Source organism: Ornithorhynchus anatinus, chromosome 9 (genome assembly GCF_004115215.2).
Source record: "Ornithorhynchus anatinus isolate Pmale09 chromosome 9, mOrnAna1.pri.v4, whole genome shotgun sequence".
In the NCBI taxonomy this organism is placed as follows: domain Eukaryota; kingdom Metazoa; phylum Chordata; class Mammalia; order Monotremata; family Ornithorhynchidae; genus Ornithorhynchus; species Ornithorhynchus anatinus.
The window spans coordinates 43,150,032-43,174,354 of record NC_041736.1 but is presented as its reverse complement, the minus strand read 5'-3'; the positions used below and the strand labels follow the sequence as shown (position 1 = coordinate 43,174,354).

Sequence of the window (24,323 nt, the reverse complement as noted above, 5' to 3'; positions counted from 1 at the left end):
CAAAAAATCATAAGAACTGTTTCTGCAAGAAAACATGCAGACATGACCATCAATATATAGAAATTGAGTTTCTCTACCTTAGACAGATTGGTCCTTTTACAGGGAAAAGACTGCCGAGGGAGGTAAAGAGAAAGGAAGTGATCAATTAAGAAAGGAATTAACAAGGGAAAATAATCATCAAGAGAAAAGATCAGTAAAATACTTAAGGCCAGCAATCATGTACAAAATGAATTTTTTTTTAAAACATACACTACTGAAGACATGTGTATGGCTTAAACACTAGAACACTAGAAAAGGTTAGACCTGCTAGACTTGCACATTTCCTATGATGGTAACAGTCTAACTTCAGGATAATAAAAAACATTTATCCACTTCATTCTTCTCCTTTCATCATTGATGAGTACTAGTAACATTTACATATGCTAATCCCATCAACACATACAATAATCTTTAAAGTGTTTTATGATAAAATTCTCAAGTGTTTTCTAAAATAAGGCTGGGATTTTCACTTCATGCTAAAAGCCCACATTACACAAACTTTTTAAACTTATAAGGAAAAGAATGAAGCTGGGCATTTCAGGTTTTAGTTGAATTATCACATTTACTTGCCTATTTGCTCCATTTTTATGCAGAATTTTTGCAAGCCCCAAAGAGGGGAGGGACTATTGCAGAGGGAATTGAGTCTAGCAATATGGGGAAGAGGAGGAAAAAAAGGAGGAAGAAAAGAGGGGAGAAGGCCAAGAAATGTAATGGGCACATGGAACTGCAAATCTTTTATTGCACACAAAGGGCACTCAACCTCCCTGCCAGCCTCTTGCTGTCATGCCCTCTGTCCTGGCTAGAACCTTCCTCCCACTTCACATCCAGCAGACCTCTGTTCTCCCCATCTTCAAAATCCTTCTAAAATCACATCTCTTCCAGAACATTTTCCTCAACTGATTTTTAATCTTCCCATCTTATATATCCCAACTGCTTTTTCTGCATGTCCACATGCCAAACACTGAAGGACAACCTCCCACAGCATTATGTACATATATAACTTTATTTTCTGTTATTTCCTTCTAGCTACAATTCATTAGTATTTATTTATGGAAGGAACACATGCCAGGGAGTCAGAGGGCCTGGGTTCTAACTCTGGCTCTGCCACTTGCTGGCTGAGTGATCCTGGGCAAGTCACTCAACTTCTCTGGGCTACAGTCTCCTAATCTATAAAATGGGGACTCAGTACTGTTTTCCCTCCCTTTAAAAGCCACATGTGGGAGCGCAGTAGTGTCTGATCTGATTACCTTGCACCTAGCAGAGTTCTTGGCACATAATACATAATACTATTATTTTTATTATTCTCATTTTTATTTTAGCATCTTTCTCTCTCGCTAGGTTGCAAGATTCACAAGGACAGGGATCATGTCTATTAATCCTATGGTACTTTCCCAAGTGCTTAGTACATACAAAGTCCATACAAAGTGGGTGCTTACTAAATACTTCCGATGGATTGATTGGGAAACAGGTATTCTCATATTTATATTTTGTAGAGACATTTCCTCTTTTCCAACTGCACACAGCATGACAGGTAAGGTGTGAGCAGAGGAAAAGGCATACCGATGAAATGTTATATTCAAAATTTACCTTCATTTGGATACGTAGCACCATCTATCCCAAAGGTTGGTCCTCCCTTTAAAACTGACAACATAAGGTGGTGTCTGCCCTCCACTCGGATAAGAAAAGGGAACGACAATAAACAGCTAAAAAAGAAGCGTGAGGGTGTTTGAATGAAAGGCAGCTAGAATCTTCAACGCTGTGTGGCTCACAAAGATAAAAAATATAACAGCCAAGGCAATTTTCAAGGATTTCTACATACTTTCTTTATGAACAATGATTCTAAATTTGATAAATGCATAGCAATGAAGAGAAAGGGATCACATACATTTCTATGCTTAACTAAACTAAATATGACTAACACTCATTGAAAAGATATTTGGTTTAGTAATTGATTACACTGCCGGAAGGATGCTGCAAAAACATAAAAAAGTAGGGGTAGGGTTACTCTGGGATACACATATATTCCTCCTCGAAAATGTGAATGTGTCGTGAACCAATGTATTGTGGAATCTTTTTTTCCACAGACTTAATTGTACTTTGTTAGTTTCCTGTTTCCAAACCAGCCCTGACATGACAGAGTAATTACACTGCAGCTCCCTTCCCACTCCCACCCTGACCCCTCTTCCTAGTCTCAACACGCTTTGTTATTCCAAGGGACTTTTCTGACCCCAGGAACCTCTGTCTCCCCAGCTTGAGACCTGAGGAATGCATCACTGGTGAGGAAGAAGCCAAGTTAGGAATTTGGAGGGAAGAAAAACTTTTCTGAACAGGGTAGAGAGGGAATGGAAAGGAACTGGCAGAGGAAGAGGTGGGGAGAGGGCCCATCTTCCAGCAGAGATCAGATCTAATGACGGGCAGAATTTAGGGATTCCAAGCTACGTCAGCAATTAGTGCATGAGAGCATCTCCAGACTTAATGCATTGCACTGCTGGAAGCCAGGAGTATGTCTGCATAATTAATCTCCAGCCTAATTGTTTCAGGAGTCACTGACCTAGTGCCTACTTTGCTAAGCACTTTGTGGGTGCTCAAACTTATTGATAACACAGTAATTTACCATAAACAAAAATCCTCATTGTCGACTACACAGTTCCTTCTTTATGACCTTGCTGTCTTTCCACAAAAACTTACATCATGCATTGAACATAAAAGTAATTTTCAGTGAAATTGTGTTCACTTTGTAGTCCTGAATGGTAAATGTTATTTAACAATAAAACTGCACTAGTATTGTCACTTGGCAGCCTATGTGCCTGGAATTGTATAAGATGCCACACTGAGAGGCTAAATAAAATTGGTCTCCACTCTCTACCATCTAGTGTTTTAAAACAAAATTTCTGACAGAGGGAAGAACTGCATGAAAGAGACAATTGGCAGTGGTCAATTTCATAACATGCAGAGTTCCCTGTCAAATTTTATCTTCAAGGAAATGACATGGGGCTTCTCATCTCTAAACACTTTTTCTCACTGAAATGTTTTTGGGGAATTAGTCTAAGTGCTGCTATATTACCAGGGCCAAGGGGGAAATTGTCTAAGTCTTAAGGTTCCTGCAAGCATTCCTCCAGATGGTGAGAGTTGAAAACAATACAACTTTTCCTTGTGGAGCAATGATCCCAATAAGAGGAAACTCAATTTCTTAGCTTTTTTGGTGCATCTTTTAATTTGCTCCCAGAATAATGCAGAGATGTTTCAAGGAGTCTCAGTTGTCTCATAAAATAAATTGGTGCTGGTTCCAGTTCTTAAAAATAAAGTGTATCACCCACACCCGGGCAGTTTTTGTGATGATTATAATACAGGGTACGGAAATATTCAACACCTAGGCCTAAAGGCAGAGACCACAAATCCACGTCAGAGGAGGGGAAAACCAGCTTTCAAAGCACTTTGGCATGTCCACCAATAAGCAGATTTGGTGATCTAGAAGTAGAACCATCTGCATGTGAACTCCAGAGTTCCAACCTGGGTCTCCTAAGAGCAGGGGCCCTGGTGCTGTTGCGCTGAATAAATCAGTGTGGCTCAGCTGGCCTTGTCCAGATCCCTCCTAGGAAATGTCTGACATGTACCCACTGGGGACAACAGACCAAGTTATGTTTATCTTAAATGGACAAGGAAGTGTGAAATATTCTGCCTTTATGTCTTCATTAGACATGGACTTGTTTCTCTGTCACAGTTAAATAGACCTACTTCCCCAAGCAAATCAGAATTCGTAAAAGACGATCAATAAGTAAATGGAAAAAAAAATGAGCAAGCATCTACAATTCTCTTTTTAAAGGGCTTATACTGTATCAAGTCTAATGAAATAGCCTGAAATATAAACAATACATTTTTATGAGTAGCATTTTTCCTAAATGTATGTTCAGGATTAGTTGCGAGAATATAAAAAAAACATAAAAGCCATCCTATTTCTGGTTCAGATTAATTGTCTAACCCCATATCCTATCCTAGCAACAGGAAGCTTGGATGGTTGCCCTCCTTGAAGTGATCCTAATGTTTATGGATGTGCTATCTAACACCCCTAACATCCCCTGTTGTAGCCCATTATGGACTGCCTGCCCTTACATTTGTCAAATCCCTTTTAAAACCACTGGTATTTTCCATTTACACATCTTCCTGTGGTGATGAGGTCCAAATGCTTAATATGTACTGTGCAAAGAAATGTTGCATTTCTCTTACGCCTGCCACCTTCAAACTCCAGCTTGACTACACTGTAAGCTCACTGAGGGTAGGGGAGTTGTCTATCTACTCTGTTGTATTGCCTTCCCCCTTTTTCTCTGTTCATCCTCCCCTCCCCATCGCCCCTACTCCCTCCCTCTGCTCTATCCCCCTCTCCGGCCCACAGCACTTGTGTATATTTGAACATATTTATTATTCTATTTATTTTAATGATGTGCATATATCTATGACTTTATTTATTTTGATGCTATTGATGCCTGTCTACTTGTTTTGCTTTGTTGGCTGTCACCCCTCTTCTAGACTGTGAGCCAGTTGTTGGGTAGGGATTATCTCTATCTGTTGCCGAATTGTACTTTTCCAAGCGCTTAGTACAGTGCTCTGCACACAGTAAGTACTCAATAAATATGACACTGAATGAATGAATGCTCTCCAAAGTGCTTAATACACTGAACTTCACATGGTAAGTGCTCAGTAAGTACCACTGATAGATTGGTTCAGCAGGTGTCTCCATAATTTGGAATTGTGAAATTTGATGAACAATTTAGGCTTGCCCTTGTCCACCACTGAAACCATCTCCCATCTCGGCTTGCATCTTTATAGATTCAGGTGTCTTCCTGCTTACATTTTATTCTCAATAGGGGATTCTCCATTCCCCTCTTTCGTGCTTTCCACGCTTCTGCATACCTTATCCAGTTTTAGCATGTCCTTAAAATGCATCACCTACGACTGCACATGGGAATCCTGGGGTGTGTGTGCTTTTTTTAAAAAAAATTTTTTTAAATCTGACCAAGTTACACCCATTGTTTTTTCTCTCTCCCATTTCTAATGCTGGCCAGGATTCTAGATTTTAAGCTCCCAGTGGGCAGGTATCATGTCTACCAACTTTGTTGTGCTGTACTCTCCCAAGGACTTAGTACAGTGCTTCACACACCGTGAACGTTCAATCAACAGCACTGATTGACTCATACTGGGCATGCCAATAATTTAAATTAAACAGTCGCACGAGTCAGATTTCATCTGAATCATAATCAATAACTCATTCTGTGTTGCTAAGAATGGGTTAGCAGTCTTAATTGGTTTCCTGAAAATAGAGTGTTAAGCTAAAAAGAGTTCAAGAGAGCATCCCTTGGGGAGCTTTTTTTTAAAAAAATTATTTTTAAGCACTTACTATGTGCCATAGGCCATGCTGCTTCTCATGTGTAAAGTCCCAAAATACAGTACCAAGAACCAAAACACTCAACCAAATAATATAATAAATTAAAAAGCACAGCAAATATTGTTGCACGTTCAAACAGCAATGAAAATGTTTCAATAATACAGAATTATTTTTGATCTGTACACCTGTATATACTTAATTTGCAGTGCTACTTTTCATCTCAGACGTATCTTGTTCCAACCTATCAGAAATCTGTCATTGTTTATGGTAAATAGATCCACATTATTCAGTGCTAAATTGGGAGGCTTCTATTCTACTCAGTCAAAATATTTCAGTGATTGATGAGAGAAAGAGAGGTGCCTAAGCCAAAGTAAACTTTAAAGTATTATCTTGAAGTCAAGCTACTGTCACACTGGCTCTAAAATTCAATAGACCTATTCTCCAAAGCATTAAGAAAAAATTTTAATGGCAGATGGCTACGGCTATAATCTGGATTATTTTTTCTCTAAGTACATGGCAAAATGAAGTTTATCTAATGGTTTTACTACAGCTTAACACCATCTACATGCTTTTTATCACCTCCGAAGAGTTTAGTGTCATCTGCAAACTTGAAGAGTTCACTGCACACACCACTGACATTAAAGAAAAATGTTCTTAGCATTGATCCCTAGAGTTCATCAGCATTCAGATTTCTCCTTACCTTTTCTTACACTTTTTCTTACCTTTTGCTTCCTAACCTTTAACCAGGTTTTATCCATGACAATAGTCCTCCATCCTTAGGATTACTATTCTTTAAAAAAGATCTTGGAGATGGACCAGGTTGAAAGCTTTTAGAAAATCTCAGTATATTATGCCCACTGGCTTACCTCTTGCCACATGCTTCAAAGAATCCCGGCAGATGGGAGAGAAATTATTTTCCCTTATACAAACTGGGTTGTCCTTCCCCCAGAAAGTTGTATTTTTTTTAGTGCTCACTAATCCTAAACTTAATTACATATTTAACTAAATTGTCAGTTGTAAAAGTGCGAGTTATTGGTCTCATTCCCAGGTCCATCACTGGAACCCTTTTTACAGGTGGGAGCAACTCTGGAGACGGTCCAGTTCTCTGGTACAGTCTGTAAGGACAGACTAAACCAGACTAAACAGTTCTGCAACTTCTCTCCAAGTTCCCCAAGTTCCCACAGAGATCTCGGGTGGGTGCTTGTTTAGTCCTGGTGATTTATTTACATCTAGTTTATTCACTTGGCTGAAAATAGTCTGTGCTCTCACAGTTTGATCCCATTCTTCTGTTCTATCTGCTACAAAAACCAATTTGGGGTAGCGACTCCCTGCCTCAATTTTCTCAGTAAAGACCCAACGAAAAAAAATTACTGAGCTCTTAGCTATCTCATTCAGGAACCCTAGTGAATCTCCTAGCAGCTTCTTGCTTTTGATGCAGTTGGACAGTCTTTTATTATCAGATTGGAGCCTCTTGCAAGGTGCTCTTCAAAATAATTTCAGGAACACCTAATTTCCTGGTTGCAAGTAGCCTGCTACTCTTTATAGGCTTCCTATTCTCCCCCCTTGGGTGAGCTTATCATTCATTAAAGGATGACTTTTCCCTTGTAATGATCTCTTATCCTGCCATTGTAACACAAAGTTTTTGTTTAGTTGCTGTCTTCGCTGGGGCATATTTCTTCTGTGACTCTAAAATGGTGGGTTGTTTTAGTTGGGTGTTTTTTTTTTTAACAGCTTCCAGGGTTCTAAATTACTTGTTTGTGCTTCATAACCTACAATGTATTTTCCTATGCCCAATATAGGAATTTAACAGGGTGGAAACTTCTCATTATTAAATCAAAAGTGGGACTATGATGATTGAAAAGGAAGAACTTCTAGCTTAACTGCAAACATAAACATGAGGGTCCTCATTCTTCCCCATTAGATGCCTTTGGTGTGATCCAGCTTTATACATGGGGACATAGGACCAGCTATTCGGCTCCTGCAAATAATTACACACGCCCACATGCCCTGTGCTAGGCCAATAGGTAGCCTGATCATGCAGGGGAAAGGAGGAATTAACTGAACTCAAGATTCAAAGACTCATAGTCTAAGTCAGGGACTCTGACAGTGTGAGCCAAAACTGAAAAATGACTTCATGTTGGCAAGATAAAAAGATAATATAATGTTATATTTCTCACTTTATATGGTTAATAAAGAAACACTCAGTCAATGAAAAGACCCAGGCTTCCTGTAAGTGGCTTTAGGGTTACGATTAAGCATAACTCCGTCACAAAGACCACAGACCCATGTTGGCAAGTAGAAATCTATGAAAAGAAGTTCATCTCAAACTGTAGCGATATATCAAACCATTCCTTCAAAGTTCTTAATATGAGTCAATGATATGTATTGAGTGCTTAATTCAGAGCATTGAATTAAGTGCTTGAGAAAGTACAGTACAATACAGTTCAAAGACATGATCTCTGCCAGACAAGGAGCTTAGAGACTACGGTCTGGGAAGCCACAGAAGGACTTCCTTAGGGAATCAGTGTGGCCTGGTGGAAAGAGCACAGGCTTGGGAGTCGGAGGAATTGAGTTCTACTACTGGCTTCAACCCTTGCCTGCTGTGTGACCTTGGGCAAGTCATTTAACTTCTCTGTGCCTCAGTTTCCTGTGAGCGCCATGTGGGACAGGGACTTCGTCCAACCTGATTAACTTGTATCTACCCCAGCACTTAGAAGAGTATTTGACACAGCACAGGAACTCAACAAATACTTTTAAAGAAAAGAACTTGCCAATGGTTGGCAGCAATGAGGCACAAATCCACCTGTCTTGCTCCCTGCAGAGGGAGGCCTGGATTTGGTTTTCAGCTCCACTTAAAAGGAGCTGCATTTATTTAAAGTATTTATTGATTGATTGATTTAAGAAGTAGCATGCCCCAGCAAAAAGTGCACTGGCCTGTGAGTCACAGGTCTGGAGTTTTAACCCCGGTTCCGCTATTTACCTGCTGTGTGACCTTGGGCCTAATTTCCCTCATCTGTAAAATGGGGATTCAAAACTGTCCTCCCTCCTATTTAGACTGTGAGACCCAGGTATAAGAACCGGGTCCATCCTGATTATTTTGTATCGCCCCAGCACTTAGTACAGTGCACAGCATAGAGTAAGCACTTAAATATCACAATGGAGTACTTACTGTGTGCACAGCACCATGGTAAGCACTAGAGTTAGTAAACATGATCCCTCTCTGAAATAAGCTTACAATCTAGTAGGGAACACAAAATACTAAAATAAATTAAAGATACAGGAAGCAGCAAAATATAAGTGCTGTTTTAGAGGGATGAGTATCAAGATGCATTAAGGGGTCCAGACCCAAGCACATAAATGACACAGAAGGGAGGGTGAATAAGGTGGGGAGATGAGAGATTAGTTGAGAAAGGGTTCTTGGAGGAGATGATCCTAGTGGTATTCTCTTCTTCTCTTCTTTAGTAATTGTTTAAAAAGAACAACTGGGAAAGCCAGATTTCCAGGTGAGAGGAGAAAAAAACATTGTTTAAACTGCCATATTCTAAACTTTAAATATTCTATTACACTCATTCTCACTTAGACTTGGAAACTGAAGAAGGGCCTTGGAGAAATGCTGGACATTCTGAATCAAACGCTTCCTCACCCTCCAAATTCCCGGTTGTTATATGATCAGCGATCCAGTCTCTAAATCCGATGGAAAAAAAAATCAACGGTATTTATTGAGCGTCCCCTAATTGCATTAGTTGGGAGAATGCAATACAATGATCCCTGCCATTATGGAACTTACAATCTAGATGGGGAGACAAATTATATTACGGATAGGAGGACATAACTGAGTATAGTGGATGAACATACGTGCAACAGAGGAGTTAGTCCCCAAGTGCTCAGGTGGCCCAACACTCTACACTATTGGGTACACAATGCACACAGAACAGTTCCTATGGCAGGTAATACAAGATAACACCATCTAAAGTGGCAGTGAAGCTAAAGCTCTAACAAGGCAGTTTTACTATTCATTTTTACACATGAGTTCCTCTTTTGACAATGCACGTGTGAATGCAATAATGAAATGTGTCTTTCTAGGCAACACTTTACCTTGTCTGTGTCTTTGGGTGATATCTAAGACTATATTACACTGTAGAAGTGTACAGGAAGATGTGGACATTGTAAATAAAGGGATAAGTGGCCTGACCTGACCCAAGCTGTACCCAGGGAGGGAGAAACTGCATCCGACTTGAAGGAAATGCTTAGCAAAGCCTCCTGGAGGTGAGGGTACCCAAGGACTAAAATTTGGTGGTGTTGATATATACAGGGTAGCATGTGTGCATATACATATCCTAAATTGTGTACCTTTCTTGTTGCTGTACATTACGTGAGGGAATTAAAGAAAAGGCCTGGAACACAGAGGACTGCTTTGTAACTGTTTTCACCTTTATTTTTTCTTAGAAGGTCGGAGCAGAGATGTTACACTTCACAAAATCTGAAACTGAATATCTGGTATTTGGTTCTGATAATGGGTTTATAATTCAGGTTCAAAAACAAGGGATTTATACATTATGGTTTTAACATAGTAGTAAATATTTCTGTCTCCCACAGAGTGTAATTTCTTTGTGGGCAGGGAACTTGTCAGTTCTTCACTGTTTACCTCCCAAGAGCCTAGTACAGTGCACCTCCCAACAAGATATAATTTTGTCTATTTTCTCTCATCATTCTAAATTGTATTTTCTTCCAGTTTCTTTTCATTATTTGTCCATGTGTGACTGGATCTAAACTAAGTTTTTTTTCCACTCACATTTTTCAAAATGATGCCAATTTGCTCTCATTCTTATTTAAGGAGGTCAACTTGCTAAATGAGTCAAAGTTATTTGTGAAGTAATAAGAGGTAAGAGACAGGGAGAGGGAGGGAAAGAAAGAGAAAAAGTGAGAGAGAGAGGGAGCAAGTGTGTGTGTTACACTTGCATAGCTCCACTGAAGATAGTTTTACTCTTGGCGTGGGGGAGGAGAGGAAGAGATGATTCTCATTATGGGTTGCATTATTCAGAATTTTTCAGTGAGGTATACAAGTGACTAAAATATTATTCAAATGCACTGCAGGCAAAACTGAGGTGGAAAAAAAGCTAGGCAAAATTACAAGGAGAGATGAAAAGCAAGTAACCTTGCCGATTCAACATTTATGACCTTTACCTAGATGTAGTGATATTTAATTACGCTAACATGGCACAGAATTTAAAATTAAAACCAGGCTTCAGGCTGAGAAGATGCAGGCATCCATTTCCACCCCCTCCCTAATCACAAATAGCCCTAGATGGAGGGGCTTCTATTTACTCTTTTCACTTTTCTTGCTCCATTTTGGAATGACTAAATCTTAACACTTTAAATATTGATAGCCTCTTAGTACAGTATGCTATTGGTACAAGGAAAATATGCACTACTGAATAAGAGATTCTGTTTTTCTTCCTCTTCGAAACCACACAGTACCTTTGAGAGTAAACATGTTCACCATAGGATGATAGTCTCCAGGAAGATGAAGGGATAACAATTAATATCCATCTACCCAGATAGGAGCAAATGAAAGACAAAATCCATAGGCATGCAGCTTCTGTCCCTAGTTTCCTTAATTGCCTTATTTTAACAGGTCTTTTAGGATGATATATCCTGGCACTTATAATGTCAGAAAATAAGAACTCAGAACAACCAAGTCAAAGCTCGGGGCAAAGCAATGGAGCTCCTTGGAGACAGAAACCTTGTCTCACTTATTATTCTCTCTCAAGCAGCTAACACAGGTCTCTGCACAGAGTAAACACAGCAGATCTCTTTCACTTAATAGGGAATTTTCCTAGCAGAAGTGTTTGGTGTCAAATCTTATTATAGGTTTTTTGTTATCTGAACCCTGTCCTCAAAATGCTCTGTACTGCACCTAGTATCCTGTTTTACATCGCATCCTAATTCCTACCTAGTCTAGTTTTAGCCACTTCTACCTGGGATGGAGAACTCCTTCTTATATCCCGTTCTCTCATATTCCAAACTAGGGGAGCTGAGGCTTCTCCCACTGAAGCTTCCTGGAGCCTTGGAAAGAATACTACTTTCTGCTGTCCATTTGGGCTCCTGTAAAATGCTTGTTCTTACCTATCGGCCAATGTCACAATTCCCTGATGTTGGATCCAACCACTTCAGACCACTGGTGGTGATGGTGGGGGTCCAGTAGCTGCAAAGAGCTCCAGTGACCTGATAGTGGAGTACTGTTTACTGGATGCTGCTTTTTGAACACGGGGCCTGTTTGCAACTGACCTTCTACTAGCCCCAGCTAATGGGTTGGATTCCATCACTACTTCTTTCTGCTGAGCTGACAAATCTTAGGTGCATTTTCTTGCCAGAATCTAGTAAGTCAACTGTGACACTGAGTAGTTTTATGATAGATGGGCTTCAGAAGAGGCAATATGCAGGTGAAGGGGCTTTCTTGTATTCGCAAGATTGACATAAACCATAACTTTTAGGAAATTTTATTTTGGACACATCTAAGAGGCTGCAGAAGTTCCTTTTAATTGCCAAATTAGCTGCTTATTTCCAATTCCCGATGAAAGTGGAGACGGGCTGCTTGGTCTTTTTGAGATGCTGTGCCATTTGAGGGGGAATGTTTTTCCTGAAGGGAAATTATTTCCTGGCAAAGAACTGGTTAGGCTTTCCTCCAAAGTGGAGTTGACTTCTCAGGGAAGCAGAGAGCTGCTTTGGCTCATTCTAACATCCTCTGGTGGAAAGAGGCTCGGCATGTGTACGAGAAAATCATGGATTGAAGGAGAGCTGGAGGCAGGAGCAGAAAACTATAGGCGAAACGTGTACCCAATTTATAGACCTGCTGACATTCCAGTCCTCTTGGAGAAGGAAATATATTCTCAGGTGTCAGCATAATACAGAGCTGATTTCATTTTTAAACATGGAATCTTTGAAGCTAAATGTAATTTGGAGGACATGCGGTTTCAGACATTCCTCTGATGAATTATTAGGGTTCTTTTTCAGAAAGAGAAACAGAAATAAAATTTGGTTCCTTTAAGAATCAAATTAGCTTTAATGAGGAAAGGAAAATGATCTGAAAGCCAGGCTCATGCCTCTTCCTGAGGGCTTAGTTTTTAACTGATTTGCAAAGTGATAGGAGTTAGGGGTCAAACGATTACTTTTTGTGGTATTTTGTCCAATTGGGCAACCTAAGGATTTTCGGCAGGTTAACAATTTAGATACAGCAGCTAGAAAGCTCACAAATGGGTTTGCATCCAATTTACATATGTCTAGGGAAACTCTCTGGGGGCAGTTTTCTAATTTAAATGGGATTCTTCATATGGTTATTTCTTGGTTTTTTTCTATTTCCTTTATCTTCTCACTCACCAATTCTCATTTAGACTGGTTTCCTGCACCAGAACAGCCCAGCTGAGGTGGGGAGGAAAGCTGGGGACCAGAGCTGGTTAGGAGACCTTGGATCTAAGTGATCAACATTTTAAAACTGTCAATCAATCACATTTCTTGAGCACTTACTGCATGCACAGCACTCTAATAAGTGCTAAAGAGAGTAAAGTACAACAGAGTTTGGTAGACACGATCCCTGCCCCCAGGAAGCTTACAGTCTAGAGGGGAGACAGAAAGCAAAATTAATTACGAATAAGGGAAATGGCATAGGGTAAGAATATGTACGTAAGAGCTGTGGGGTGAGAGTGGAGTAATCATTAAATGCTTAGGGGGCACAGATCTAAGTGCACAGGCGATGCAGAAAAATAAAAGCACATCTTCAAAAACTGAATAATCCCAACCTAGGTCACAGGAATAGTTAGGAAACAAATCCACAAATCGCCTCCACTACCTTCCCAACTCTCCTGTCCAGAAGAAAAAGAGTCCAGAATCTGGGTGCGATGAAAAATTACAGATAATCTTTTTTGTTTGTTTAATGGTATTTGTTAAGCACTCCCTTTGTTCATCCCCCCTCCCAGCTCAACATCACTTATGCACACATCTGTAATTTATTTATTTATATTAATGTCTGTCTTCCCCTCTAGACCGCAAACTCATTGTGAGCAGGGAATGTGTCTGTTTATTGTTGCATTGTATTCTCCCAAGCACTTAATACAGTGCTCTGCACAGAGTAAGGGTAAATAAATATGACTGAATGAATGAATAAAACTCACAGCCTTAATCCCCATTTTACAATGAGGTAACAGGCAGAGAGAAGTTAATGGACTTGCCCAAGGTCACAGAGCAGACAAGTGGCAGAATCCTGGATTAGAATCCAGGTCCGTTTTCTTTCTTCTAGGCCACACTGCTTCTTCTACAGGATGATAATTCATACTAGGGGATTAGGTCACCAGAGATAAAGCCACCTGGATACATGTGTGAAACAGTGTGGCCTAATGGAAAGAACACAGGCCAGCGACTCAGAGGACCTAAATTCTAATCCCAGCTCTGCCACTTGACTGCTGCATGACTTTAGGCAACTCATTTAACATCTCTTACCTCAGCTTCCTAGTGTTTAAAATGGGGATTCAATGCTTGCTCTTCCTCCTACTTAGATTGTGAGCCCCTTGTGGGACAGGGACTTTGACCAGATTATCTTGTACTCCAGCACTTAGCATCAGTGCTTGGCACTACGTAGTAAGTGCTTAAAAAACAAAAATATCATTATCACTTTTTATTATTACTATTAGGATTATAAATGACACAGGAATAGAGGACAGGTGATATTGGACAGCAGTCAATATCCTGTAGTCAGAAAATTGACATCTGACAGTCCCATTTGTAGGCCAAAGTAGGTCAGTGATGGGAAAGAGCAAGAGCTTTTAAAGTGTTTAGGTGGACCAGGAACTAAGTGACCATCTAAAAGATTTACAGTACGAATGTGTGGTGTCCCCCACATTATTACGTACGTATACTTATACTCTGTTGTTTCTCCTATCTGTAATTTATTTTAATGTCTTTTTCCCCTACAATTTTGTAAGTTCAATGAGGCGAGGGATCATTTCTACCATCTCTGTTGTTTTGTACCCTCCCAACTGCCTAATACAGTGACTTGCATACAGTAAGAACTCAATAAATACCACTGATTGAGTGCAAATGGAGGAGTGCTGTATTCCAAACTGTTTTTTTGAAAAAGATGACAGGGGCAGTTGTATACAGAATCGACAGAAAAGGGGTGAAGGCAGGAATGACAATCAATAATTACTGTTAATACTGATATTGAAATAACTGTGGATAGTAAGTGCTTCTAGAATTAGCTATCTCTAATTTTTCTAACAGCCTAAGTAAAAATGCTTTTATGAATTAATTTTCCATCCCACAGTTAAAGAATAATATACTTACTCTTAAGGTTCAATGGGTCTTGGGTTGCAGTATCAACTATACACCAGGTTTTTGATATGTATTATTTGCCCTAGCCATGCAATTTGTTGTTCTTAAGCTTAAAAGTCTATGTATCTATTTAGTCTATACACTATAAAATAAATACATTCCATGAATATTGCCTTAATTCATTTAGTTTAATCATGTATTGCTAACAGAGATCATCTTATATAAGAAGATATCTACTATTTATACCTCAAGGAAAAAAATTGCCAGATTCCTATTCTCAAAAATTCGTTCAACGGAGCATTAGAAGTGAGGGACCAGAGGTTGTCAGTTAAAACGAAAGAGAGAGAAATCATGGAGAAGCGGCGTGGCTCAGTGGAAAGAGCACGGGCTTTGGAGTCAGGGCTCATGAGTTCGAATTCCAGCTCTGCCACTTGTCAGCTGTGTGACTGTGGGCTGTGGGACACTTCACTTCTCTGTGCCTCAGTTCCCTCATCTGTAAAATGGGGATGAAGACTGTGAGCCCCAAGTGGGACAACCTGATTCTCCTGTGTCTACCCCAGCGCTTAGAACAGTGCTCGGCACATAGTAAGCACTTAACAAATCCCAACATTATTATTATAATTTTGTAAAATCACTGATTACTGCATGATTATGTGATTATATGAATGACAATTATTCAAATTTAGGGTTAATCAAAAGAGGCTAATTCCGATTTTTAAAAAGTCCATTTTGGCCACACAGCCGTCCCAGATAGCCAGACCTAACTTTGCTGAATGATCTACATATTTTCAAAGCTGACGCCAAAGATCCTCCGTGGCCCTCATCTCAACTGCAAGAATCTCTGGGTTCCAATAAGCAGATGCTATAGAACAGTCACACCCATGCAATGCCCAAGTTGAATGTCAGGCACTCTTTCACTGTCTACTTAATCCTAAAAAACATTGTGTGGTGTGGTGAGAAAGCCCCAAGTAGGAAAAAGACACAGCAAAATGAGTTGTACTGTAGTTATATAAAGGGATAAGACTACGCTCATTGTTGAGTTTTCTACCTCCTTTCTGATGTCGCTCAGCATTTCAGTGTTCTTTTTGGCAGATGCTTTAATGGATGTGGGACAGGGACCGTAACCAAACTGATTATCTTATATTTATCCCAACCTTTAGAACCATGCTTGGCACAGAGGTGCTTAATAATACCACAGTTATTATTTTTCAGGAAAGATATCTCAGAATCACTGATTGCTGTTATTCTTAATGGGAAGACGCAGCAGAAGCAGAAAGAAGGAAGGAAGAAGAAAGAAGAAAGGAGGAGGAAGGAAGGGGAAGAACAAGAAGAACAGGAGCAATCACTACTCTGAAACATCATTCCTGAATCCCAATAGCTCTGTCTATGATTTTGCAGTTGTAAATTTGGATTATTTTTGCTTATGTGGATTACTTTGCACTTCCTCGCAATGAAGCACATATGCCATTTTTAAGCCCACTCCCTCAGCCTTTTTAGGTTCTCCCACAGTCATCCCCCTCTCAGTGACATTTTACCTCCCAGGAGAGTCACTGTCATCTCCATACACAGAGCTTTCAGCGCACATTACTAGTGTCAAACTTTTCAAGGGGCGACAGAGAACTTTTAGAGCCAGTATGTCACTGAGGAATCCTGTTGGAGAGAGGGGAGAGCAGTCCAGGATCTCTGGAGTCACTTCCAGTGCTATACAATACAGGGCTGCTAAAAGTTTCTAGTCCTCTATGCTGCAAGTACTGGCATGATAAGAAGGTAATCAGGAATGCAGTCAATTAATTAAAGATTCAAAATAAAATAAACCACATGAGTTCATTTGGTCACACTCAGCTAACAGGGCAATATTGTGTATGTGTGGACCAGGAAAAAGACAAGGCCCAATTTGGACAGCTATATTCTTTTGAAAATAGGAAGGATAAACCCCATAAAAATTGTAAAAACTCTATCCTGATAGCATGGTGACTTTCAACTGGTGAATACATACTACTAATGAACATAATTTGAAGGCAAGGCTAGCTTGCAGAGAAACATTTAATAATGCAATCAAAACCCATAAATCCTCCCCAACAATGACAAAGTGAACTTTGAGTGGCTCTAAATATCTAACTGTGATGGTACTACCAAACCAGAGTTACCTATAAGATCTAATATAAAATATTATACCCAATTTTCCCAAGGGAAACACTGCTCCCTTAGAGTTATCCAACATGGTACTAATAATGTTGGTATTTGTTGAGCGCTTACTATGTGCAGAGCACTGTTCTAAGCGCTGGGGTAAACATAGGGGAATCAGGTTGTCCCACGTGGGGCTCACAGTCTTAATCCCCATTTTACAGATGAGGGAACTGAGGCACAGAGAAGTTAAGTGACTTGCCCACAGTCACACAGCTGACAAGTGGCAGAGCTGGGATTCGAACTCATGAGCCCTGACTCCAAAGCCCATGGTCTACTAGGGTACTACTACTAGGGTAGACTTAGTTCTCCTAGGAAATGGGGGCTATGTACTAGATGAACTCCACATTAAGAAAATTAGTGGTAGTCAAGCCTTAACCAATGCCGCATGTATACATACAGCTGTCTATTCCGACATCAGTTCTACCCAGATAGATGTGCACTGTGAGAAAAATATTCCTGAATTCCCTAACAATACTCCATCCAAAATGTGTCCTGAAACACATTACACAAGAACACAGTGTGGCAGGGTTCAAGAAACTTCCAAAGGTATTAATTTACTCCCAGAGAGTACTTTCTGAATGAGAATTGACTTAACATGAATATGAAATGAAAAGGAAATTTGTTGATTTAAAAACACAAAAGGTCACTAAAAGTACTGTGGCAACATACTCGATATTTAATTCAAATTCCCATATATCACAATGCTACTACACTACTATACAGCCTACTAAAGAAGTCATCAATATGCCCAAAATTTCTAACGCTACCTGGGTTACTTACCCTGGGTTATACAGCATGACAGCTGAGAGGTTCTCACAGGATTTGGAAAGGTCTGTCATAGATAAACTGAAGGAAGACAGCAGTCCACTCTAACAACGAATCATATGACACTCATATTACATTATTTGACACAGCAAAACTGTAAGCTAAATATCCTTCATCTACCAGAAAAACATTTTGGATGATGAAAATTATGTGCCTTATGTCACTGCTCATTTAATTTTAATAATTTTTTACTTTACATAAATTGTATTAATTACACAAATAGTATCAACTTGCCATGATGAGAAGTTGTTTTAAACCATAGTCCTAAAACTGACTGGACAATTTAATTTCACCTCACCTTCCTCTTTTCCCTAAGTTTGGCAGCTTCTTTGGGATGGTTAAAACGAAACATGTTGGTCCTTCCCAAAAGTATTACAGCACCTGGTGAAAAAACACATATTGAATTTCTGATGTGTCATGAAATTAACTTTTTGGAACTTTTACTTCAGTTTTTGAAATGTAATTTTAAAACGAATGGCCAGAGAAGGAAAGGCTTTATTCTTCCAATTCAGAGTGTGATGGTGCTGTTTAGAGACATGCAAGTGGTACTTAGGAGGCTTTCTCCCCCAGTTAAGCTTTAAAGCTATAGATGCTTTTCTACTTTCAGGTAAACTTGTGTTTTATTATACAGATGCTGCATTATGACAAGGATTCTAAAACTGAGCTTTATAGTAGTATTTGTGAGATTTCAAAATCTTTTAATATATTAAAATCCTGTAGGTCAAAGCATTTAAAAAGGATAAAATAGTTCACTTTTAAAACCTCAGCAAGATTTTTTAAAAACAAATGACTGCGGTTGCCAACAAGCTGAGGTATAGATTTAAGAATTTACTGAAAAGGAAACTATACAGAAAAAGCAGAAGCCTCAAGAAACTACATACTCAGAATGTGGGATGCCTCACTAAAGCGCCCCATCACAGGCCCTCATATGATCTGAGCTAAAGATTCCGGCTGACAGAATCATCTACAAACATTAACCTTTCCCACATGCATATTCACTACGAGACAGCATGTCCAAATGTGACTCGGTACACCTTTTGACATAATCAGAAACACAATGTGGCAAATAATAACAGCACAGGGAATTTGACATTTCCTTAAGGTTGAGGCATCCATAAGTTGTTAAATCGAACATAGTGAAATATCACCAACCACATACAGATCTTCTATTTCGTGTCTCTCCGCAAGGAATTCCAAAGTGTATTGCAAGGATTCTTATTCTTCAATACAAAATCCCAGTGAAAAGATAAGAGGTAAGTGATTGGCCCAGTGTCAGCCTAAGAGTCAGTGGTCTGGCTGGGAACCGAAAGCAGGCCTTCTCCCTGAGAGCATTCCTTTTCCATAGCAGGTGATATGAGAGAAAACCATAGCCATTTGGGTCAGCAAAGCTCATTCTACTACGCCACACTATTTTTATAAATACACAAAAAAAATCCATATTATTTCAAAGGCAAACCTAGGATCTTGTTTCAATAGACGCCTCCCTTTTGTAAATGATTATTCAGTGGTAATATTCAATAACCATAAATCATTGCAACATAGAAAGCATCAAAGAATTTTGAAATGATCTGGTTTCTCTTAGTACCTCAAATCTATTTCTGCATTTTGAATGACAAAATAAATGTTAAAACAGCAAGTCAAGAAATACAATAACTTCCTTGTCTAGAAATATGCACATTTAATTTTAATAACAGCCCATTTCCAGGTACGTCTGAGAAACAACATGGCCCTAGTAAGAAGAAAACAAGCCTGGAAATGAGAGAACCTGGGTTCTATTCCCAGCTCTGCCACTTTCCTGCTCTGTGATCTTGGGCAAGTCACTTAAATTCTCAGTGCCTCAGTTTCCTCATCTGAGAAACAGGGATTCAATATGGAATTTCCCTCTTATTTAGAGTGTGAGCACTATGTAGGTCAGGGACTGTTTCAGACCTGTCTATCATGCAGCTACCCTAACTCTAGAGAACAGTGCTTGACATATATCTGAGGACTTAACATACACTAATAATTATATTATTATTGTCTTATGCTTTTTTAAAAAATTCCCCTCATCACTTAGTACAGTGATTTACAGGTGTTAAACCACTGTACTAAGTGATGAGGGGAATTTTTTAAACCAGGATTTTTAAACTAGCAGCAGCATTTATTGAGCATGTTGTTGCTGGAAAATATTCACTTGGCTACTTGTGCTTAAAATTAGACTGGTGGATTTTTGTGCTATTTAATTTTAAGCATTTTGAAGACTGTCTATTAACAGCTTTCAAGCATACTACAGAAGATCTTAAGAAGATTAGAAAGTTTTTAAAATAATGTAAAACAAGATTCTAATTTATTTCTCAAGGGTGGATAAAGAATGTTGTAAAAAAACAAAAAGAAAGAACTACACTTCAATTTTGGCATGTGGGTTAAATTCCACAGAATGGTGGTTTCACTCTTGGTTTACAATTCTGGATTAGGTGGTATGCCGCAATATTAATACTAAACTAATAGTATTGAAAATAGTGGCCACTCATAGTAGTTTAGTGTCACCCTGTAAATTATGCAATGCAGTTGATCTTACATACAAACTCTAAGTGAAATGTGTTAATTTCTTCTACAACTGCACAAATAAATCACATCAATTCTTTTCCATTAAATGGAGGGATGTGAAAACACCTGCTGCATGAATTTAAAAATTATTTTCAGGTTCACATTTTTGTATGTAGTTTGCCCAAAAATCAAAGATCAATACTTTCCAAACAGTGTATCAGATGGCCCAGTGATATCTGAGTAAGTGAAAAGCAGCATACAACAGAAATGCAAATGGGATATACTCAGTACTGCTTTGCTTTTATTTTTCTCAATTTTCACTGGTATTAGAAATCGCAAATGTTACATAAACAGTGTGTTCAAAGCTATCAAGACTCTACCTGAGGCAAGAAACAAGTTATTCATCCAAAAACATTCACTTCTGCATTAAAACCCCAGCAAAATCTGCCACTGAGCTTCTCTGATCAAGCAATTCTTGGTCAAGCTACATAAAAGGTCCTTCGGGAACATTATACAGGCAATCACCTGCCCCGCTCCCAAGTTCTTAAACAGATGCAAATGTATTTCAGCACTCAAGCAGATCTCATATTCAAGTGTACATAAGTGTGAATTCCCCAAATGAAGTTTCCGCAGCACTTCCAAAAGAAGAGATGAATATTCAATGAGGGAGCCACTATATCCACCACATAAATATGAGAGAGCTAGCGAACAAGAAGCTTATCAAAGGGCTCTATTAACATGAACACAAATATTAAGTAGGTTTAACTACCATCAGGAAGAGCATGGCATATTATAAAAAAATTAGAGAAAGGGAGATTTGGTTTCAGTCACTATTTTAGATGTTGAAACATTTTTATGAACAAAATATGTTATTTTTCAGTCCCATATTCCCCTTCATAGCAAAGAGAATGTTAAAAAGGAAACTCCAAATAATTTGACTATCTAATGCTGTTAAAGGAAAATGACAGGGACCTCAATGTGGCTTTATTATATTCCTCTCTTAAAGCTACTAGTCTCTCTCCTGCTATGGACTGTAACTGCCCTGCGGGCAGGGATAGTGTCTACTAACTCTATTGCACTGTAGTCTTCCCAGCATAGTGTTAACACACAGTACCGCTCAATAACACCCATTGATTAATCTCCCAATGGAGTGATTATTAGCGGCAGCAGCAGCAATCACTGAATGTCTTATAATATTTATAATATTAATTGCATTTTTTAAGTGCCTATTATCTGCCAAGCACTATTCTAAGTGCTGGGGTAGATACAAGGTAAACAGGTTGGACACAATCCCTAACCTACATGGGGCTCACAGTCTTAATCCACATTTTATAGATGAGGTAATTGGGGTCCAGAGAAGTAAAGTGACTTGCCCCTGGTCACACAGCAGACAAGTAGCAGAGACGGAATTAGAACCCACCTCCTCTGACTCCCAGGCCCATGCTCTTTCCAGGCATTTAGAAGCATTCAATAAACACAGATCTTGTCCTGACCTCAAGGAGTTTAAGGACTTTTCAGGAATTTGCCTTATTCAAGGACTGAGATCCTTCCCAAAAGATTCTATACCTCAGCTTTCCAAGTCAAGCACTAATATTAATTCAGTCCACCCAGAAAGAGGCACTTTCTCCTCTGAAATGTGAGAGAGTAAACTGACTCTTTGGGTTATGGGAAAATTGGAGTAGAAATGAAGGGAAAGTTGTGGAGGTCAGATGGTAGGAGATAGATAGGAGATGGTAGTTTGCCCAAAGACTCATCTTCTGCCAAAATGGGTATGCCATGGCCTTGTTTTCCTGAAATGACTTGTACTCCCCTCCTCACAATCTCATCCATCCAGAAACTGCAAAGAGACTGGAGTTTCCAAAAGTTCACAATCCTTGTGAGCCTTGAAGATCTGACAACCAATAAAAACTTTCTGAAACCCCAGATCCCAAACCCTCAGACAAATTTTGTTCATATTACAGGAACCAACTAAGAGCCAAAGGAAAGCCTTCCAACTAAAGTGAGCCATTCAGTAAAATCATTTATTCCTTAGATAAGGATCTAATCTTTCCCAGAGTCAGAGTATTTGACACCATCGACTGACCTGGGCGAAAATTTAGTTGTCCAGAAGTTTCCCAAAGGCTTCCATCACTTTCTTAATCCTCGTCTGCTTATTTCATCCACATTCTCCTTCCTAGCTGTCCCTCAAGGACAGCTTTCCTTCCTACTCTAAAATTTTAGATACCAATCCTTTACATCTTAGCAAAATACATCCTCCTAACATCCTCTCCTCTAATTTCAATTTATCATTCTCTTCTGGCTCCTTCACTTCTGCCTTCAAAATTTGCCATCTCCTGCATACTAAAAATGCCATCCTTCACCCCCACCCTGGAGCTCATCTCCCTCGTTTGCATTCTTGGCCAAACTCCTTCAATAGGCTTACCAAGAAGAGGGGAAAAAAAAGTGTGAGAACTGGAAAAAGGAGAGGTCTAGAGAGTCATTAAAAGGAATACAAAAGAATTCCTGTGGACTGGATAACTGTCAAAGCACTCTATTATCTTCTGGGCACAATCAGGACAAGCTTAAAAATCCATCTTTAATCAATAATAATTGTGGCATTTGTTAAGCACTTACTAGCACTGTAATAAGAGCTGGGGTAGACACAATATAAGAGGATCGGACACAGTCCCTGACCCACATAGAGCTCCCATTCTAAGCAAATCTACAAGTGCCTTAAAGGTAAACTACAATCATTCCAACTATGTGAGAATTCCAGGTTCCATTATACCCCAATTAACACTTGAAACTAGTGTGTTGAGTGGAAAAGTGCTAAACAAAATAGAATTTCCATAGGGAATAATGGAAAGTGTACTATGGAAAATGCACTAATGCCTTCCCAAGATCCAAAAACTTGACCACATTGAAATACATTTTTTTAACATAATATTGCTACATAATCAACTATCAATGCAAATAAGTACTAGCAATGAAAGATTTTGAATAACATTTTTGTATACATATGGTCATAAAATAATTTTCAAAGGGTTACTTTTCACATCTTAATCAGCAAAATGGCACTATGTGCTAGAGTTTGGCTATTATTTATTCTAGATGCCATTACAAATGCTAAATTGAAATAAACTTTAATCATTTTAAATATTTAACAAGAAAGGGAAGGGCTGTATTGAAGTCTTAGTAAATTTCGCAGCATTACCTCCATGTTGGAGATGTACAGTAAATAATCCCAGCATTAAAATGCAATATCTCTATCTCAAAGAGCACAGAATAAGGGTATTCCAGGGGGAGGTTGTTCTGTTCTTGAAAAGAAGTGCAGAAGCTTTTTGGTTTTGGGGTTTTTTGTTGGTTTTTTTTTTTTTTTTACCAGTAATGATGCTATTAGGGGAAAAATTTTCAATTATAAAAATGATCATTTGAGAATACCGCAAGGTGGTTAACTCAGACAGATATATAACTTCCTCGTAATGATGACAACTTGCTAACTTCAGGGAAACCTCGCTGACTAGAGTTCACAAATACTTACATGGACTTGGATAAGGAAGTGGTAATTACCACATGAACTTTAAAATTAACACATTTCTAAATGAATAGCAATTTTCTAATGAAAAGAAAGATTTAAATATATCAGCAAAAAATTGGAAGTCACAGGAGAAGGAATTCAAAGCTATTCGAATTCCAGAAGTCATGTTAGACTTCTAGACTGTAGACTGTAAGCTCGTTGTGGGCAGGGAACATATCTACCAACTCTGTTACATTGGTATAGTGTTCTCTCCCAAGTGCTTAGTATAGTCTTTGCACATAATAAACACTCAGGATATATGACTGGGTGATATTAGTAATGTAATTCACCCCCGACTATGGCTAGATGGCTTCTGTGCTGTTTTTGTCAACCACTGCAGAGTTATAGCCCCTTTACAATTATATTCCTCTGGAACAAGGAGAGATTCCTTAATTATGACGCTTTAAAGGATTCCTTCTTCTTTCCTATTTTTATGTCACGGGGCTTCAGTGTTTCTGCTCATCATCCATTTTATCTCACAAGGTC

General features: G+C 39.0%; 1 protein-coding gene across 7 annotated transcripts in view; it reads right to left on the bottom strand.

The window, feature by feature from the left end:
- The window catches only part of KIF16B (kinesin family member 16B), a 212,348-nt gene that overhangs the window by 90,610 nt on the left and 97,415 nt on the right, over positions 1-24,323 (bottom strand). For 5 of the 7 annotated variants that reach the window (XM_029072597.2, XM_029072599.2, XM_029072600.2 and 2 more), the window contains 3 exons: positions 18,054-18,136; positions 17,711-17,799; positions 78-110 (listed from right to left, as the gene is read on the bottom strand). In XM_029072597.2, coding sequence (XP_028928430.1) covers positions 78-110; positions 17,711-17,799; positions 18,054-18,136 — 205 coding nt within the window. The remainder of the gene's footprint in view (positions 1-77; positions 111-17,710; positions 17,800-18,053; positions 18,137-24,323) is intronic. The other 2 variants (XM_029072598.2, XM_029072601.2) reach the window with 1 other exon arrangement.